The sequence below is a fragment of the Pseudophryne corroboree genome, chromosome 6 (assembly GCF_028390025.1).
Source record: "Pseudophryne corroboree isolate aPseCor3 chromosome 6, aPseCor3.hap2, whole genome shotgun sequence".
NCBI classification, from domain to species: domain Eukaryota; kingdom Metazoa; phylum Chordata; class Amphibia; order Anura; family Myobatrachidae; genus Pseudophryne; species Pseudophryne corroboree.
Genome location: NC_086449.1, coordinates 202,178,485 through 202,192,236, shown reverse-complemented (window position 1 = coordinate 202,192,236; position 13,752 = coordinate 202,178,485). Strand labels below are relative to the sequence as shown.

The following is a 13,752-nucleotide window of genomic DNA, read 5'->3' as shown; positions in this document are numbered from 1 at the left end:
AATATACATGTAAACTATATACAACAGCGCTCAGGATACAACATGGAAAGAAATAAGGCACTGGATCTGTATGGTATTTCTGTACATGTCCTAAAGAACTATTTCTAATATATAGGACATTGCATGTTACACACGGTCAGTGCTTTTTCTTTATATATTATAATACAACATTCACTGCTAGAGATTAATCCTGATGAAACCTAAAATAACCCTCTGCTCGTTATGATATGCTCTTCGTCAAATGGCTAAAATACCTAATATGGTCACCAGTGGTACCCACTTTTGAAACTCCCATTTTGAGATTATATATATATATATATATTTTGAAAGATGGGTGGCACTCACGGAGGACTGGAACAGCAGTAATAAAGACAGAGACTAAGCTCCCAGATGCGGTAACGTTTCAGTCTTAACTGAAACGTTACCGCATCTGGGAGCTTAGTCTCTGTCTTTATTGCTGCTGTTCCAGTCCCCCATGAGTGCCACCCATCTTTCAAGTTATATCATTGCACACAGCAAGGGAAGGCACCGGGGCAATTGTGAAGGTGACATTGAGTGCCGGTCATACACATAGAGACTATATCCTCTCTCCTTCCATTCCATGTAACCCCAACAGGGGCTCAGGCACAGATCAGACCAGCATGCTAACTTGGCTATACTTGTTTCTATATCTCAGCATGTATATCATGGGATCCATTGGCATGTAATGTTTGATATGCTGGAATCTTTTCGTGTGCCGCTGTGTTGAACTCATGTTTTAAAACATAAACCACGTTTTTGCATTTAAAAAAGTGTGCTGGTCTGATCTGTGCCTGAACCCCTGTTGGAGTTACATGGAATGGATGGATATATACTATTACTGCACCTACAAAAGACCTTTTAGTGTTGTGCGAACTTTTACGATATTATATATATATATATATATATATATAGCAAAGAAGGGAGGAGTTACATCCCTACACTGGCCCCTCCCTTACCCATGACCAGCTCAGAGGGCTATTTTGGACAGTGCTTCTCTGCTGCAAGTAAGTGCTCATCGTGACATGGGGGAAGGTTAGGATAAGAAGGGTATGTCCAAAAGTGTGTATGTATTTTGTCGGTGATGATTCGACACCACCACAAAGTGAACAAGAACACAGACAATCCATGATGGGTACAGCTTTAACTGCAGACAAGGAATCTTAACACTTGAACAGGTTGATGGTTCCAGCAAGAATGACCTCATACTTGGCAACAACTGGCTGTCGCTCTCCTCTCACTTTCAAATCATGAGCCACTAATGCAGGCGAGATACTGGTTACATGTGTCCACTGCGAACAGATCCACGCCTGATCATCATGACCAGAATGCAGGAATTTAAGTTCATCTGTTCTCAAACCAAGGTCATATACAGAAAGAGCCATTTCCAGAACTCATGACCAGCTAGCAACAGGAAGTGCTCCCATGCGAGAGATCTTTTCATACAAGTCCACTAGACACCTACTACGGATTCACCATTGTAGTATGGCAGTCAGAGTGAGTAGCAGCGATAGAGATTATGCCCAGCAAAGGAAAGTCCTAGAGATTGCAAAGTGGTATAGGTGTTATTTTTTGTTTTTATATAGAAGGGTCTCCAAAAAATCTCTTCTTGAAAAATACACTAGCACAAATGCTAGCGGCCATGAGAGTGCACAGGCCACGTCTGACGTTCAGGGAAAGCTTTCAGTCTCTGGAGGCTCTGGACTAGGTTGAAGGCTGCCTTTCTGTACCTCAAGTTCCTCTGCACTAACCATAGCAGGGTCTATGGCTGCATGCCTGGTACCATGAAACTGACGCAGGTGAATCTGAAAAAACAAACAAATAAAAACTAGTCCAATCCGAATTACCATCCAAATAATCCTAAACATGTATCATAAAAATAATATATATATACTTGCGATAAATATTTCTCTCAATCTAAAGGGGGACAACAGAACACTGGAATCTAGAGTAATGGGACAGGAGCTCAGACACTACATTTACATGCAAAAACTTAAGCTCCGCCTCCTCTATACCATCACTGGCTGCCTGGGATTCAGTAAGTGTTTACAAAGACAGCAACAATGGCCTGATTAGAACATATGCTGGGTATATTGGATCAGGCCGATATACATTGTGCACATCGTCCAGCAATATACAAAAAACAGTGTGTCACTCAAAAAAGCGCAGATGAAAGCAGCATACAGTAAGTCACCCTTCCTCTAGAAGTCTATCCACAGCTTCTGGTATGTAAACCTATATAGAGCAAATTAGAAATAGGACAAAGGCACTTTGGATCAAACAACAAAATGATCACACAATATAATTAAAATTCTTAAATCCAATTGGTTCAGTCCAATAAGATGATCCAATATCCTCCTGCTACTGATTCTTCCTCTCACTTGTGCACTGAGCACATACTGTATGCATGAGAAAAATAAGATTTTACTCACCGGTAAATCTATTTCTCGTAGTCCGTAGTGGATGCTGGGAACTCCGTAAGGACCATGGGGAATAGCGGCTCCGCAGGAGACTGGGCACAACTAAAGAAAGCTTTAGGACTACCTGGTGTGCACTGGCTCCTCCCTCTATGACCCTCCTCCAGACCTCAGTTAGGATACTGTGCCCGGAAGAGCTGACACAATAAGGAAGGATTTTGAATCCCGGGTAAGACTCATACCAGCCACACCAATCACACCGTATAACTCGTGATACTATACCCAGTTAACAGTATGAAATAGAACTGAGCCTCTCAACAGATGGCTCAACAATAACCCTTTAGTTAAACAATAACTATATACAAGTATTGCAGACAATCCGCACTTGGGACGGGCGCCCAGCATCCAGTACGGACTACGAGAAATAGATTTACCGGTGAGTAAAATCTTATTTTCTCTGACGTCCTAGTGGATGCTGGGAACTCCGTAAGGACCATGGGGATTATACCAAAGCTCCCAAACGGGCGGGAGAGTGCGGATGACTCTGCAGCACCGAATGAGCGAACTCTAGGTCCTCCTCAGCCAGGGTATCAAACTTGTAGAATTTAGCATATGTGTTTGACCCCGACCAAGTAGCTGCTCGGCAAAGTTGTAAAGCCGAGACCCCTCGGGCAGCCGCCCAAGAAGAGCCCACTTTCCTCGTGGAATGGGCTTTCACAGATTTAGGATGCGGCAGTCCAGCCGCAGAATGTGCAAGTTGAATCGTGCTACAGATCCAGCGAGCAATAGTCTGCTTTGAAGCAGGTGCACCCAACTTGTTGGGCGCATGCATGATAAATAGCGAGTCAGTCTTTCTGACTCCAGCTGTCCTGGAAACATAGATTTTTAGGGCCCGGACTACGTCCAGCAACTTGGAGTCCTCCAAGCCACGAGTAGCCGCAGGCACCACAATAGTCTGGTTCAAATGAAACGCTGAAACCACCTTTGGGAGAAATTGGGGACGAGTCCTCAATTCCGCCCTATCCATATGGAAAATCAGATAAGGGCTTTTACAAGACAAAGCCGCCAATTCTGACACACGCCTGGCCGAAGCCAAGGCCAACAGCATGACCAGTTTCCAAGTGAGATATTTTAGTTCCACGGTTTTAAGTGGTTCAAACCAATGCGACTTTAGGAAATCCAACACCACGTTGAGATCCCAAGGTGCCACTGGGGGCACAAAAGGGGGCTGAATATGCAGCACTCCCTTAACAAATGTCTGAACTTCAGGTAGTGAAGCCAGTTCTTTTTGGAAGAAAATCGATAGAGCCAAAATCTGGACCTTAATGGAACCCAATTTTAGGCCCATAGTCACCCCTGACTGTAGGAAGTGCAGAAATCGACCTAGCTGAAATTCCTCCGTTGGGGCCTTCCTGGCCTCACACCACGCAACATATTTTCGCCATATGCGGTGATAATGGTTTGCGGTCACTTCTTTCCTAGCTTTAATTAGCGTAGGGATAACTTCCTCCGGAATGCCCTTTTCCTTCAGGATCTGGCGTTCAACCGCCATGCCGTCAAACGCAGCCGCGGTAAGTCTTGGAACAGACAGGGCCCCTGCTGCAGCAGGTCCTGTCTGAGCGGCAGAGGCCATGGGTCCTCTGAGATCATTTCTTGAAGTTCTGGGTACCAAGCTCTTCTTGGCCAATCCGGAACAATGAGTATAGTTCTTACTCCTCTCCTTCTTATTATTCTCAGTACCTTGGGTATGAGAGGCAGAGGAGGGAACACATACACCGACTGGTACACCCACGGTGTTACCAGAGCGTCCACAGCTATCGCCTGAGGGTCCCTTGACCTGGCGCAATATCTTATTAGCTTTTTGTTGAGGCGGGACGCCATCATGTCCACCTGTGGCCTTTCCCACCGGCGTACAACCATTTGGAAGACTTCTGGATGAAGTCCCCACTCTCCCGGGTGGAGGTCGTGTCTGCTGAGAAAGTCTGCTTCCCAATTGTCCACTCCGGGAATGAACACTGCTGACAGTGCTAACACATGATTTTCCGCCCATCGGAGAATCCTTGTGGCTTCTGCCATCGCCATCCTGCTTCTTGTGCCGCCCTGACGGTTTACATGGGCGACCGCCGTGATGTTGTCTGACTGGATCAGCACCGGCTGGTGTTGAAGCAGGGGTCTTGCCTGACTTAGGGCATTGTAAATGGCCCTTAGTTCCAGAATATTTATGTGTAGGGAAGTCTCCTGATTTGTCCATAGTCCTTGGAAGTTTCTTCCCTGTGTGACTGCCCCCCAACCTCGAAGGCTGGCATCCGTGGTCACCAGGACCCAGTCCTGTATGCCGAATCTGCGGCCCTCTAGAAGATGAGCACTCTGCAGCCACCACAACAGCGACACCCTGGTCCTTGGAGACAGGGTTATCAGCCGATGCATCTGAAGATGCGATCCGGACCACTTGTCCAACAGATCCCACTGAAAGATCCTTGCATGGAACCTTCCGAATGGAATTGCTTCTTAAGAAGCCACCATCTTTCCCAGGACTCGCGTGCAGTGATGCACCGACACTTGTTTTGGTTTTAGGAGGTCTCTGACTAGAGATGACAACTCCTTGGCCTTCTCCTCCGGGAGAAATACTTTTTTCTGTTCTGTGTCCAGAGCCATCCCCAGGAACAGTAGACGCGTTGTAGGAACCAGCTGCGACTTTGGAATATTCAGGATCCAGCCGTGCTGTTGTAGCACTTCCCGAGCTAGTGCTACACCGATCAACAACTGTTCCCTGGACCTCGCCTTTATAAGGAGATCGTCCAAGTACGGGATAATTATAACTCCCTTTTTTCGAAAAGGAGTATCATCATCTCTGCCATTACCTTGGTAAACACCCTCGGTGCCGTGGACAGACCAAACGGCAACGTCTGGAATTCGTAATGACAGTCCTGTACCACAAATCTGAGGTACTCCTGGTGAGGGGGGTAAATGGGGACATGCAGGTAAGCATCCTTGATGTCCAGTGATACCATGAAATCCCCTTTGTCCAGGCTTGCAATAACCGCCCTGAGCGATTCCATCTTGAACTTGAACCTTTTTATATAGGTGTTCAAGGATTTCAAATTTAAAATGGGTCTCACCGAACCGTCCGGTTTCGGTACCACAAACATTGTGGAATAGTAACCCCGTCCCTGTTTAAGGAGGGGTACCTTGACTATCACCTGCTGCGAATACAGCTTGTGAATTGCCTCCAGCACTGCCTCCCTGTCCGAGGGAGCCGTCGGCAAGGCAGATTTGAGGAAACGGCGAGGGGGAGACGTCTCGAATTCCAGCTTGTACTCCTGAGATACTACCTGTAGAATCCAGGGATCCACCCGTGAGCGATCCCACTGGTCGCTGAAGTTCTTGAGACGGGCCCCCACCGTACCTGGCTCCGCCTGTGGAGCCCCAGCGTCATGCGGTGGACTTAGAGGAAGCGGGGGAGGACTTTTGTTCCTGGGAACTGGCTGTATGCTGCAGCTTTTTCCCCCTACCTCTGCCTCTGGGCAGTAAGGACGCGCCTTTAACCCGCTTACCTTTCTGGGGCCGAAAGGACTGTACCTGATAATACGGTGCTTTCTTTGGCTGTGAGGGAACATGGGGTAAAAATGCTGATTTTCCAGCTGTAGCTGTGGAAACGAGGTCCGAGAGACCATCCCCAAACAACTCCTCACCCTTGTAAGGCAAAACTTCCATGTGCCTTTTAGAATCAGCATCACCTGTCCACTGCCGAGTCCACAATCCTCTCCTGGCAGAAATGGACATTGCGTTTATTTTAGATGCCAGCCGGCAAATATCCCTCTGTGCATCTCTCATGTATAAGACTGCATCTTTAATGTGCTCTACGGTTAGCAATATAGAGTCCCTGTCTAAGGTATCAATGTTTTCTGACAGGGAATCTGACCACGCAGCTGCAGCACTGCACATTCATGCAGAAGCAATAGCTGGTCTCAGTATAATGCCCGAGTGTGTATATACAGACTTCAGGATAGCCTCCTGCTTTCTATCTGCAAGTTTCTTTAAGGCGGCCGTGTCCGGAGACGGTAGTGCCACCTTCTTTGACAAGCGTGTGAGCGCTTTATCCACACTCGGGGATGTCTCCCAACGTGACCTATCCTCTGGCGGGAAAGGGTACGCCATTAGTAACTTTTTAGAAATTACCAGTTTCTTATCGGGGGAAGCCCACGCTTCTTCACACACTTCATTTAATTCATCAGAAGGGGTAAAAAATAAGAATTTACTTACCGATAATTCTATTTCTCGGAGTCCGTAGTGGATGCTGGGGTTCCTGAAAGGACCATGGGGAATAGCGGCTCCGCAGGAGACAGGGCACAAAAAGTAAAGCTTTAGGATCAGGTGGTGTGCACTGGCTCCTCCCCCTATGACCCTCCTCCAAGCCTCAGTTAGGATACTGTGCCCGGACGAGCGTACACAATAAGGAAGGATTTTGAATCCCGGGTAAGACTCATACCAGCCACACCAATCACACTGTACAACCTGTGATCTGAACCCAGTTAACAGTATGATAACAGCGGAGCCTCTGAAAAGATGGCTCACAACAATAATAACCCGATTTTTGTAACTATGTACAAGTATTGCAGATAATCTGCACTTGGGATGGGCGCCCAGCATCCACTACGGACTCCGAGAAATAGAATTATCGGTAAGTAAATTCTTATTTTCTCTATCGTCCTAGTGGATGCTGGGGTTCCTGAAAGGACCATGGGGATAATACCAAAGCTCCCAAACGGGCGGGAGAGTGCGGATGACTCTGCAGCACCGAATGAGAGAACTCCAGGTCCTCCTTAGCCAGGGTATCAAATTTGTAGGATTTTACCAACGTGTTTGCCCCTGACTAAATAGCCGCTCGGCAAAGTTGTAAAGCCGAGACCCCTCGGGCAGCCGCCCAAGATAAGCCCACCTTCCTTGTGGAATGGGCATTTACATATTTTGGCTGTGGCAGGCCTGCCACAGAATGTGCAAGCTGAATTGTATTACACATCCAACTAGCAATAGTCTGCTTAGAAGCAAGAGCACCCAGTTTGTTGGGTGCATACAGGATAACAGCAAGTCAGTTTTCCTGACTCCAGCCGTCCTGGAACCTATATTTACAGGGCCCTGACAACATCTAGCAACCTGGAGTCCTCCAAGTCCCTAGTAGGCGCAAGGCACCAAAATAAGCTGGTTCAGGTGAAACACTGACACCACCTTAGGGAGAGAACTGGGGACGAGTCCGCAGCTCTGCCCTGTCCAAATGGACAACCAGATATGGGCTTTTTTGAGAAAAAAACCACCAATTTGACACTCGCCTGGTCCAGGCCAGGGCCAAGAGCATGGTCACTTTTCATGTGAGATGCTTCAAATCCACAGATTTGACTGGTTTTAAACCAATGTGATTTGAGGAATCCCAGAACTACGTTGAGATCCCACAGTGCCACTGGAGGCACAAAAGGGGGTTGTATATGCAATACTCCCTTGACAAACTTCTGGACTTCAGGAACTGAAGCCACTTCTTTCTGGAAGAAAATCGACAGGGCCGAAATTTGAACCTTAATGGACCCCAATTTGAGGCCCATAGACACTCCTGTTTGCAGGAAATGCAGGAATCGACCGAGTTGAAATTTCTTCGTGGGGCCTTTCTGGCCTCACACCACGCAACATATTTTTGCCACATGTGGTGATAATGTTGTGCGGTCACCTCCTTTCTGGCTTTGACCAGGGTAGGAATGACCTCTTCCGGAATGCCTTTTTCCCTTAGGATCCGGCGTTCCACCGCCATGCCGTCAAACGCAGCTGCGGTAAGTCTTGGAACAGACATGGTACTTGCTGAAACAAGTCCCTTCTTAGCGGCAGAGGCCATAAGTCCTCTGTGAGCATCTCTTGAAGTTCCGGGTACCAAGTCCTTCTTGGCCAATCCGGAGCCATGAGTATAGTTCTTACTCCTATACGTCTTATAAGTCTCAGTACCCTAGGTATGAGAAGCAGAGGATGGAACACATACACCGACTGGTACATCCATGGTGTTACCAGAAACGTCCACAGCTATTGCCTGAGGGTCTCTTAACCTGGCGCAATACCTGTCCCGTTTTTTGTTCAGACGGGACGCCATCATGTCCACCTTTGGTATTTCCCAACGGTTTACAATCATGTGGAAAACTTCCCGATGAAGTTTCCACTCTGCCGGGTGGAGGTCGTGCCTGCTGAGGAAGTCTGCTTCCCAGTTTCCATTCCCGGAATGAAACACTGCTGACAGTGCTATCACATGATTTTCCGCCCAGCGAAAAGTCCTTGCAGTTTTTGCCATTGCCCGCCTGCTTCTTGTGCCGCCCTGTCTATTTACGTGGGCGACTGCCGTGATGTTTTTCCCACTGGATCAATACCGGCTGACCTTGAAGCAGAGGTCTTGCTAAGCTTAGAGTATTATAAATTTACCCTTAGCTCCAGTATATTTATGTGGAGAAAAGTCTCCAGACTTGATCACACTCCCTGGAAATTTTTTCCTTGTGTGACTGCTCCCCAGCCTCTCGGGCTGGCCTCCGTGGTCACCAGCATCCAATCCTGAATGCCGAATCTGCGGCCCTCTAGAAGATGAGCACTCTGTAACCACCACAGGAGAGACACCCTTGTCCTTGGATATAGGGTTATCCGCTGATGCATCTGAAGATGCGATCCGGACCATTTGTCCAGCAGATCCCACTGAAAAATTCTTGCGTGAAATCTGCCGAATGGAATTGCTTCGTAGGAAGTCACCATCTTTACCAGGACCCTTGTGCAATGATGCACTGATTTTAGGAGGTTCCTGACTAGCTCGGATAACTCCCTGGCTTTCTCTTCCGGGAGAAACACCTTTTTCTGGACTGTGTCCAGAATCATCCCTAGGCACAGCAGACTTGTCGTCGGGATCAGCTGCGATTTTGGAATATTTAGAATCCACCCGTGCTGTTGTAGCAGTATCCGAGATAGTGCTACTCCGACCTCCAACTGTTCCCTGGACTTTGCCCTTATCAGGAGATCGTCCAAGTAAGGGATAATTAAGACGCCTTTTCTTCGAAGAAGAATCATCATTTCGGCCATTACCTTGGTAAAGACCCGGGGTGCCGTGGACAATCCAAACGGCAGCGTCTGAAACTGATAGTGACAGTTCTGTACCACGAACCTGAGGTACCCTTAGTGAGAAGGGCAAATTTTGGACATGGAGGTAAGCATCCCTGATGTCTCGGGACACTATATAGTCCCCTTCTTCCTGGTTCGTTATCACTGCTCTGAGTGACTCCATCTTGATTTGAACCTTTGTAAGTGTTCAAATTTTTTTATATTTAGAATAGGTCTCACCTAGCTTTCTGGCTTCAGTACCACAATATAATGTGGAATAATACCCCTTTTCTTGTTGTAGGAGGGGTAATTTGATTATCACCTGCTGGGAATACAGCTTGTGAATTGTTTCCCATACTGCCTCCTTGTCGGAGGGAGACCTTGGTAAACCAGACTTCAGGAGCCTGCGAAGGGGAAACGTCTCGACATTCCAATCTGTACCCCTGGGATACTACATGTAGGATCCAGGGGTCCTGTACGGTCCCAGCGTCATGCTGAGAGCTTGGCAGAAGCGGTGGAACGCTTCTGTTCCTGGAAATGGGCTGCCTGCTGCAGTCTTCTTCCCTTTCCTCTATCCCTGGGCAGATATGACTCTTATAGGGACGAAAGGACTGAGGCTGAAAAGACGGTGTCTTTTTCTGCAGAGATGTGACTTAGGGTAAAAACGGTGGATTTTCCAGCAGTTGCCGTGGCCACCAGGTCCGATGGACCGACCCCAAATAACTCCTCTTCCTTTATACGGCAATACACCTTTGTGCCGTTTGGAATCTGCATCACCTGACCACTGTCGTGTCCATAAACATCTTCTGGCAGATATGGACATCGCACTTACTCTTGATGCCAGAGTGCAAATATCCCTCTGTGCATCTCGCATATATAGAAAATGCATACTTTAAATGCTCTATAGTCAATAAAATACTGTCCCTGTCAAGGGTATCAATATTTTTAGTCAGGGAATCCGACCAAGCCACCCCAGCTCTGCACATCCAGGCTGAGGCGATCGCTGGTCGCAGTATAACACCAGTATGTGTGTATATACTTTTTATGATATTTTCCAGCCTCCTGTCAGCTGGCTCCTTGAGGACGGCCCTATCTATAGACGGTACCGCCACTTGTTTTGATAAGCGTGTGAGCGCCTTATCCACCCTAAGGGGTGTTTCCCAACGCGCCCTAACTTCTGGCGGGAAAGGGTATACCGCCCATAATTTTCTATCGGGGGGAACCCACGCATCATCACACACTTCATTTAATTTATCTGATTCAGGAAAAACTACGGTAGTTTTTTCACATCCCACATAATACCCTCTTTTGTGGTACTTGTAGTATCAGAAATATGTAACACCTCCTTCATTGCCCTTAACGTGTGGCCCTAATAAGGAATACGTTTGTTTATTCACCGTCGACACTGGATTCAGTGTCTGTGTCTGTGTCGACAGACTAAAGTAAACGGGCGTTTTAAAACCCCTGACGGTGTTTCTGAGACGTCTGGACCGGTACTAATTGTTTGTCGGCCGTCTCATGTCGTCAACCGACCTTGCAGCGTGTTGACATTATCACGTAATTCCCTAAATAAGCCATCCATTCCGGTGTCGACTCCCTAGAGAGTGACATCACCATTACAGGCAATTGCTCCGCCTCCTCACCAACATCGTCCTCATACATGTCGACACACACGTACCGACACACAGCACACACACAGGGAATGCTCTGATAGAGGACAGGACCCACTAGCCCTTTGGAGAGACAGAGGGAGAGTTTGCCAGCACACACCAAAAACGCTATAATTATATAGGGACAACCTTATATAAGTGTTTTCCCTTATAGCATCTTTTATATATTTCTAACGCCAAATTAGTGCCCCCCCTCTCTGTTTTAACCCTGTTTCTGTAGTGCAGTGCAGGGGAGAGCCTGGGAGCCTTCCCTCCAGCCTTTCTGTGAGGGAAAATGGCGCTGTGTGCTGAGGAGATAGGCCCCGCCCCTTTTTCGGCGGGCTCGTCTCCCGCTCTTTAATGGATTCTGGCAGGGGTTAAATATCTCCATATAGCCCCCGGAGGCTATATGTGAGGTATTTTTAGCCAAAAAAGGTTTTCATTTGCCTCCCAGGGCGCCCCCCTCCCAGCGCCCTGCACCCTCAGTGACTGCCGTGTGAAGTGTGCGGAGAGGAAATGGCGCACAGCTGCAGTGCTGTGCGCTACCTTAAGAAGACTGAGGAGTCTTCTGCCGCCGATTCTGGACCTCTTCTCATTTCAGCATCTGCAAGGGGGCCGGCGGCGAGGCTCCGGTGACCATCCAGGCTGTACCTGTGATCGTCCCTCTGGAGCTAATGTCCAGTAGCCAAAGAAGCCAATCCATCCTGCACGCAGGTGAGTTCACTTCTTCTCCCCTAAGTCCCTCGTTGCAGTGATCCTGTTGCCAGCAGGACTCACTGTAAAATAAAAAACCTAAGCTAAACTTTTCTAAGCAGCTCTTTAGGAGAGCCACCTAGATTGCACCCTTCTCGGCCGGGCACAAAAATCTAACTGAGGCTTGGAGGAGGGTCATAGGGGGAGGAGCCAGTGCACACCACCTGATCCTAAAGCTTTACTTTTTGTGCCCTGTCTCCTGCGGAGCCGCTATTCCCCATGGTCCTTTCAGGAACCCCAGCATCCACTAGGACGATAGAGAAACCACTGGTAGTTTTTTCTCCCCAAACATAATACCCTTTTTTGTGGTACCTGGGGTAATATCAGAAATATGCAACACATTTTTCATTGCCGTAATCATGTAACGGGTGGCTCTATTGGAATGTACACTAGTCTCATCATCGTCGACACTGGAGTCGGTATCCGTGTCGACATCTATGTCTGCCATCTGAGGTAGCGGGCGTTTTAGAGCCCCTGATGGCTTTTGAGACGTCTGGGCAGGCACGGGCTGAGAAGCCGGCTGTCCCACATCTGATATGTCGTCAAACCTTTTATGTAAGGAGTTGACACGGTCGCGTAATTCCTTCCACATAACCATCCACTCAGGTGTCGACCCCGCAGGGGGTGACATCACATTTATCGGCACCTGCTCCGCCTCCACATAAGCCTCCTCATCAAACATGTCGACACAGCCGTACCGACACACCGCACACACACAGGGAATGCTCTGACTGAGGACAGGACCCCACAAAGTCCTTTGGGGAGACAGAGAGAGAGTATGCCGGCACACACCAGAGCGCTATATATATATATATATATATATATATATATATATATATATATAGGGATTCACACTACCCACAGCGATTTTTCCCCTATAGCTGCTGATATTACACAGATTGCGCCTAAATTTGGTGCCCCCCCTCTCTTTTTTACCCTATGTAGTCTGGAAACTGCAGGGGAGAGCCTGGGGAGCGTCCTTCCAGCGGAGCTGTGAGGGAAAATGGCGCCAGTGTGCTGAGGGAGATAGCCCCGCCCCTTTTCCGGCTGACTTCTCCCGCTTTTTTATGGAATATATGGCAGGGGATTTTACACATATATAGTCTTAATGACTATATTATGTGTTATTTTGCCAGTAAGGTACCCTTATTGCAGCCCCAGGGCGCCCCGCCCTGGGGCTGCAATATCGTTACATCTATCATCCTGTCGTTACATCTATCATCCTGTCTGCCGATGGCCACATAATCCAGTGTGTACCCAGCCTCAAACCTTCCTTTCAGGCCAAAGTTTGCTCCAGGAACAGAGCCAAATATGTACCACTTGGCAGCTAGATTGGTGTATTATTAGTTATCCACTAGTACTAAAGTAAAGCATCTGTAAAGTCTGTAGCAAGCCATAAAAATGCAAATAAAAAAAATAAAAAACAATTACTGTACTGCAATACATCATACTCTTAATAAATATAATTATTATATGCTTTTATCTTTGTAATTATATGAAAAGATTTTACTGGCTATTATAAAATGTGCATAATTACATACACATACATCATATATATAATGAGTAACAGCAAATAATAATACATTTTAAAAATATCTCAATAAAAGGGATCCAAAGGTAAAATAAACATAATTGGAAGCCACAGAAATAAAAGCTCAGTTCCGAACAGCAACTGTAAGAGAAAAAAAAAAAAAACAATCTCTGGCAGCCAAGAGGGCAGTGGTTCCCAAACACAGTCCTCAAGACACCCCTAACAGTTCAGGTTTTAGGGATATTCCTGCTTGTGCACAGATGGTATAATCGGT

At 47.3% G+C, this 13,752-nt stretch overlaps 1 protein-coding gene across 6 annotated transcripts in view; it reads right to left on the bottom strand.

The window, feature by feature from the left end:
- Positions 1–885: 885 nt before the first annotated feature.
- Positions 886–13,752, bottom strand: part of SPG21 (SPG21 abhydrolase domain containing, maspardin) — a 139,451-nt gene continuing 126,584 nt past the window's right edge. For all 6 annotated transcript variants that reach the window (XM_063925640.1, XM_063925644.1, XM_063925645.1 and 3 more), the window contains one exon: positions 886–1,823. In XM_063925640.1, the coding sequence (XP_063781710.1) occupies positions 1,689–1,823 (135 nt within the window). In that variant the 3' untranslated portion in view covers positions 886–1,688. The remainder of the gene's footprint in view (positions 1,824–13,752) is intronic.